We start from the raw sequence: 6006 nt of genomic DNA, 5'->3' as shown, positions 1-6006 counted from the left end.
TTAGTTTGTTTGAATACTAATCTTTTTCCAAAAATTGTATTTTAAAAATCGTAAAAGATTACATCGCGTGTTATAAAAATATACTTTAAACCGGCGGCGTACTCTCTTGATTATTCTCGAAGCTTATCATGCAGCTATCTACGCTAGGTTTTATTAAGCGACACTTACCTTCCGCTGCTAAGGAGAAATCTGCTGGACCTACGACGAGAGCTGCGTTTAAAGATGGCACCGCTAAACACGAGGTAGTTGCAGCTGATCCAAGATGTCTGCCGCGGCGTTGGCACGTCGCGTTTTCGGTCAACAAATATCTAATTTCGTCGGTTTCGCGGCCCCGGTGTTGTCTCAGGCGCCAAGAAGGTACAAGTGGAAGCTCGTGAAGCTGCCGGAACCGGGCACCGGCATAGCTTTCCGAAGAATCATCCATTTCAAGGACGAGTACACAGTGCAGCCGTTGCAGGTTACGAATCTAGCAGGCAGGGATCCTGTCACAGGTACTGTGAGCTGATACCGTTACTCCATAATTATCTTTCTTTTTAGATTGTACATATTGTAGTATCTTACTTTTACTAGTCTTCTTTCCAAATTAATGAAGATTCAACTTATTCGACGCATGTGCGCGTAGATCAAGCTCTTTAAAAACAAGCCCGACCTCTACTGAGAAAAGTAGAAGATTACTGTGAGACAATGCAGATAACTGACGTATCGACTTGGGTCAGACGCAATTTATCTTGTTGAGAAAAATGAGCATTGTACCGATATAAAATATCTGTAGGATATAATTTTTATTAGTTTGTTTTATAAGACTTATAGTATAATATAGTCATTACTTTGGTGAATATTTTTCTCAGAATTTTTATACGAATTGGTATACTTTTCAGAAATACTGAGAAAGCCCACTTTTCTTAGAATTTTTCGTATAGAGGTAAGTCCTCTATTAGGAGATAGGTTTCTAATATGAGATAGCAGGTTTTCAACACTCAAATTCAATCACAAATCTTTTTTCGCAACGATTGCACAATTTAACAATGAATTTTTCACTAAACAGCCTTCGCTCCAAGGGCAATAAATTCATGGTGGAATCAACTGATGATGCCTGTTAATTTAACAGAAACCCCGCTATCCCATATTAGGATCCTATCTCACGTAAATATTCTGGGATATAAATGTTTGAAATTATAAGATAAGAAATTTCAGAATATTTCAGAATTCATACATATGAAAAGTTCTAGAAGAGATATTTTCTTGGTACTTCTGTTCCAATTTGTACAAAAGATCTGAAAACTTTAGTAAAAAAAATTATAAAATTATTGAACAAATCTTAAAAATTCGGAAGTTTACGTAAAAATTATGAAAATTTCGAGACAAATTTTCAACACGGTAGATAAAATGTATAGTTACTATTGATGAAACAGGCATTCGTATGATAGACAATTGCTACGTTAGAAGAGAATAACTTTTGAATTCAAATTAATCTTCAGAAAGTATATCGCTTTTGAATACGAATTTCGTATTGAAGAATCTAACTATAAGTGAAATGGAACCGCTATTGGGAATATAAATCGTTTTTGTATCACTGAAACAGGCAGAGTAGTAGCCAAGGGTATCGGGGGTGGCATAAAGCACAAGTATCATTGGATCAATTGGTTCAGGGATGGACCGAAGGACCTTAACGAACCGCCAAAGGAAGAGAAAGTCCTAGAGGTCTTTAAAGACGGCTGTAGAACGAGTTTAGTCGCGCTAGTCGGCAGCGGTCGGGAACTCAAGTACATTTTAGCTACGGAGAACATGAAGCCGGGCAACATAATACGTACTCACCATGGAATACCGCGTCATACTGTGAGAGCCTTGGAAGGGGACGCCTATCCTCTCGGTGCCTTACCCATAGGAACCCCCGTTCATTGCGTAGAGAAATATCCGGGCGTGGGTGGGTTCCTGATTCACGCTGCTGGTACCCTCGGAACAATAATCAAGCGAGACGGGGATCGCGTGGTAGTACAAATGCCCAGCAAGAAGCCTTTTAGCCTCCACGAGACGTGCATGGCTACGGTTGGACGCTTATCGAATGTCGAGCACAGTTCCACGCCAGTTGGTAGCGCGGGGAAGAATCGGGAATTAGGAAATCGGCCGAGGAGCGGTCTGTGGCAACGTAAAACTGGCAGATTCGGCCGTAAAATCAGACCGCCTCCTCGCGTACAGCGTGTCGGTGATGTACAAAAGGCAACGCCCGAAGTGATTACTCTGAATACCCACAATAATTAGACTATATAGGTTAAGATATATAATAAACGCTCGTTTCAAACACTCAACTTTGAATTTTATTGTCTTCGTTGCCCCCTTCTTCACTCAACAAGGAAAAACATTTAGAGATCGTTTAAATTCTAACGATAAGATATTTGTCGTACGTACACAGGCCAGAGAGGAAAAGATATGTATGCGTTTGTTTGGACGTACATAGCTAAGAGACTCGGTTCCGAATCGTAAGCCAGGATATCTACTATCTTGTAAACTCCCTTCCCAGAGGGAGGCCCGGGTATCCATAAAGGATTTCCACACGTAAAAAAAAAAGGATATCTACTATCTGGAAAAATCGGGAAAATCTAATAGCGAATTCGGCAGCTTGCACTGATTGCGCACTAAGGCTTGTTTACGGTCATTTCTTATATTTAAGGATCGTCTTAAATATTGTTTAAAATACTCCTTAGCCAGTAAAGTGATTTGTATAGCATTCGTACACTGATAAAAAAATATGTAGTATTTGAAGCTATAATTGCACAGTAAAATAATTATAGTCAGGAATATCATTTTTATAGTAATTATTACTATAAAATTAGTCGTATAGACACAGTGATGCCAACTACTTAAAAAATTTACTGTAAAATTTAAGCTTTATAATATAGTTTTATAACTATAATACATTGTTAGGTCAACCATAACTTACGTAGTTGGAAGAATTATAAAAATGCGATTGGCTTTTAAAATGACTATAAATTATAGTGAGATTGTGGTAACTGCAACCATTTTTTTTCTATCAGTGTACGGATTATTTTTTCCTGGCTAAATAACTTTTGGACATGTACTTGAGATAAATATAAAAGTAGATTCTGAACGAGCCTTGGTGTACACTGAGTGCGCACTAATGCAAACTGCTGAATTCGCTATAAAATTCTCAGGGATGTTTTTCGTTGAGATATTTCGGGATTCAGAAATTTTTAGTATAAACAGTTTTTTAAAATTTGTATTAAAATTTGAACGAAATTCCGGGAATTGTTGGGGAATGTTTTTCAAGATTTGAATAGACACCCTGACACGATCGTTTCTGTAAATTGCCATCTCGCAATCATGAATATTGATTATTGAAGTGTAAGTACCAACAAGAACGAATTGCTTACGCAATCGTTAGAAGTCCGCGATAATAACACGTGCTATCGAATATTCTGTGGCGGGAATGTCTCGTGTATACCTGAGTTTCAAAAACAGGCTATATCCTTAGATCGGTAAAACTATTAAGGTACCGCGCGATATAGGCTCTGTTCTTTATAGCTGAACTGGCTGCACTAGTTCCGAGTTTATCTTTCTTCTTCTAATGTGGAGGGAAATAGATAAACTCTGGACTAGTGCGGCTAGCTCAGCTATAAAAAAACAGCCCCATAATCCCCGTCGTTTACAGGCCCTTATTGTAGTACACAATCTCCAGGCCGGTATCGTGCGATCGTACTTGCTCTCGTACGTCGGGTTCCAGTTGATTTACCGAGATAGGGACGCGTTGTGCGAAAATTGCACAGCAAAGTGGCGTTGCGAAAGCGAGACACACTCCGCAAATGGCAACTTGGATTGGTCCAGCTGCCCATTTCGCGTTACGTAACAGCTGCCTTCGATCTAAGTAAGTCATTACTATCGGCGCCAATACTGCAACAATGAAATAAAATTACAAGGGGGCGAAACTTATTTGGAAAACAATTGGAATTATTTAAATACCCGATATGATAATAACACAGCTATTTACAAGTGTAATTTTTCTTTCGAATAATATGCATATCAAAATAGAAGTCTGAAAAAGACTGAATTTTATTAAAGTTAGCGTAATCGGCTCAGCGACAAATTCACTGACTCGTCAACGAATTCAGCAACAAAATTACGAACTAAGTAAGAGACTTGATTAATGAATAAGTGCAACGAAACCTACTCATGCTCGGAGAGGCCATAAGTATTCGTGATAACGTAACCGTCGCGATCGCCTGTTTAGCCGCTCGTTTACTGTGGCCAACTTTCGTGCCGTCCTCGGTTTGTAATTCAATACCATTTTGGAGCTCGGTGACCCTCATGAGAGGGATGTTCACACAGTTAGCCGCCGCAACTGCCGCCAATGGGACTAATCGGCCTGCCAGCGGTGGTCCACGTTGAGCGAGACGGTTCAGGGTCAGCGCCGTTATCACGGCGCCTCCCGTAGCGCCGACGTAACTCCGCGCCAACGTTTCCGTTGGAATCGGGCTCGAACCGCTACGGTTCGTGTAATTCACTATAGCGTTGAACGACTGATTGACCCATTGCCAGAAAATTACAGCCGGCGTTGACCTACGAGATTTGCAAATAATGCATCGCGATATAACGCGGTCTTCTAACAACTGTTACGGGAACATCTAATCGGCAATCTCTTTAACGACATCTTAAATGACATCAATTTTCCACGTTTCTCGAATCTTTCGACGACTCGAAACTTGGCGTTACCCGAGATTGAGAAATAATCGTGTTTGAGCAATCGTTTGTTTATTTGCTTTTGTTCGAGATTTTCACCGTATCGAGGAGTGTGAAAGTCAAGCGGTACCACAGACAGGCAGGAATGCCGCCAATCATAGAAATGCCCGGGCACAGAAATGTCCTGTGCCTATCTGTTTACCAATTGTTGAAATATCACTGTATTCTAACACAGTTTAAGACCAGGCTTTTAAAGTTATGGTACTTAAACTTGCGTACTTATCGCACGTTATCGCCAAGTTTTTGTGCGCCGGCAGTTCCAATTACGTACCTATAAAATGTCATCATACAACCGGTTATTGTCATGTTCATAGGAACTTGCGCGCTCATACGCCCTATTAAGGGCATTTTCTCGCCGGTATCAGGGTGGTAGGCGCTGTCGTAAAGATATTTGCATCTCCATAACTCGTCCTCGGCGATTCCTTGTTTCTCCAGGCCCTCGCCCTGTCTGCGGCGACATCAAGATTGCACACGAATTGTTATTTCGTACTTGTACAAATAAAAAAAATATATATAGTCATATTAACATAGGAATGTAAAGGGTTTGGGTACGCTCCCTTTAAAAGCGCCACTTTTGCCCGAAAGGGGAATAAAGTGACTACTACTACTACTACTGGTCATATTAACATAAAAGCAGAAAATATTTTATAAGAGACAAGGATTTAGAAATGGTAAATTAACGAGGATACACGGCTTGCGTAAGACGAAATTGTTCGATTATTCCTCGATGAAGCTAACGCGTGATAAGTAAATCGGCAGTTATCCAACTCAAGGCAATAAACAGAATACCGTGGCACATTGATACGTAATGTACGTGCACGTTCTTTACATGTGTGCGAGACACGTGACGTCACCGTGATTGATTACGCATTCCGAGTGAGCGAAAGGAAGAGAAAAACTAATTATAGCGACAACTACCTGTACTTCGTGACGACACCGCGCGCGTGCTCAAGCTGCTGGCTCGTAGCGAAGACGTTGAGCGGGTTCGTTACCGTCAAGAAGTGCAACGCCCTTCCCTGGTAAGTGCTCTGATCCCAGTACGGTTTGTCAATGTCTATTTCCTTTGCGCTACCCTGCGCTCCGATTTCCTTTCTTCCCGGCATCTCTTCCTAACGACCTTGAACCGGCTGGGCTGTACCCTCTCTTCCCCACCCACGTTCACCTGCCCGTTCCCACTTGACCGTCGCGACGACGTGTTAGCGAATCGTCGTCGTTTTCTCGTCGCACCTGCTGGGAGCCCGACAGCCTCCAGAG

The 6006-nt window shown here is 41.3% G+C and overlaps 2 protein-coding genes across 2 annotated transcripts; one reads left to right on the top strand and one right to left on the bottom strand.

Annotated features, from left to right (window-relative positions):
- Positions 1-219: 219 nt before the first annotated feature.
- On the top strand, positions 220-2306 carry LOC105569131 (39S ribosomal protein L2, mitochondrial). The gene is made up of 2 exons (XM_012025326.1): positions 220-491; positions 1583-2306. Exons 1-2 carry the CDS (start codon positions 263-265, stop codon positions 2257-2259), a joined length of 906 nt encoding a protein of 301 aa, XP_011880716.1. The 5' UTR covers positions 220-262; the 3' UTR covers positions 2260-2306.
- A 915-nt stretch (positions 2307-3221) lies between these two features.
- LOC105569129 (sideroflexin-3) lies at positions 3222-6000 on the bottom strand. Its single transcript, XM_012025324.1, has 4 exons — positions 5671-6000; positions 5024-5200; positions 4184-4572; positions 3222-3906 (listed from the first exon to the last, which is right to left on the bottom strand). The coding sequence occupies exons 1-4, from the start codon at positions 5853-5855 to the stop codon at positions 3662-3664; spliced, it is 996 nt and encodes a 331-aa protein (XP_011880714.1). The 5' UTR covers positions 5856-6000; the 3' UTR covers positions 3222-3661.
- Between the last annotated feature and the right edge of the window lie 6 nt (positions 6001-6006).

Source organism: Vollenhovia emeryi, unplaced genomic scaffold (assembly GCF_000949405.1).
Source record: "Vollenhovia emeryi isolate VEMERY1.0 unplaced genomic scaffold, V.emery_V1.0 DF939126.1, whole genome shotgun sequence".
Lineage (NCBI taxonomy): Eukaryota > Metazoa > Arthropoda > Insecta > Hymenoptera > Formicidae > Vollenhovia > Vollenhovia emeryi.
This window is presented reverse-complemented; position numbering and strand designations above follow the sequence as displayed.

What these genes read in the sequence shown, in the direction of transcription:
- LOC105569131 (XM_012025326.1), top strand. Translation starts at nt 263, where the DNA reads ATGTCTGCCGCGGCGTTGGCACGTCGCGTTTTCGGTCAACAAATATCT. An exon ending in AGGCAGGGATCCTGTCACAG is followed by an intron (nt 492 to 1,582) that starts GTACTGTGAGCT and finishes TCACTGAAACAG; the next exon opens with GCAGAGTAGTAGCCAAGGGT.
- LOC105569129 (XM_012025324.1), bottom strand. Translation starts at nt 5,855, where the DNA reads ATGCCGGGAAGAAAGGAAATCGGAGCGCAGGGTAGCGCAAAGGAAATA. An exon ending in GGTGTCGTCACGAAGTACAG is followed by an intron (nt 5,201 to 5,670) that starts GTAGTTGTCGCT and finishes ATGTCGCCGCAG; the next exon opens with ACAGGGCGAGGGCCTGGAGA. An exon ending in TGTATGATGACATTTTATAG is followed by an intron (nt 4,573 to 5,023) that starts GTACGTAATTGG and finishes CAAATCTCGTAG; the next exon opens with GTCAACGCCGGCTGTAATTT.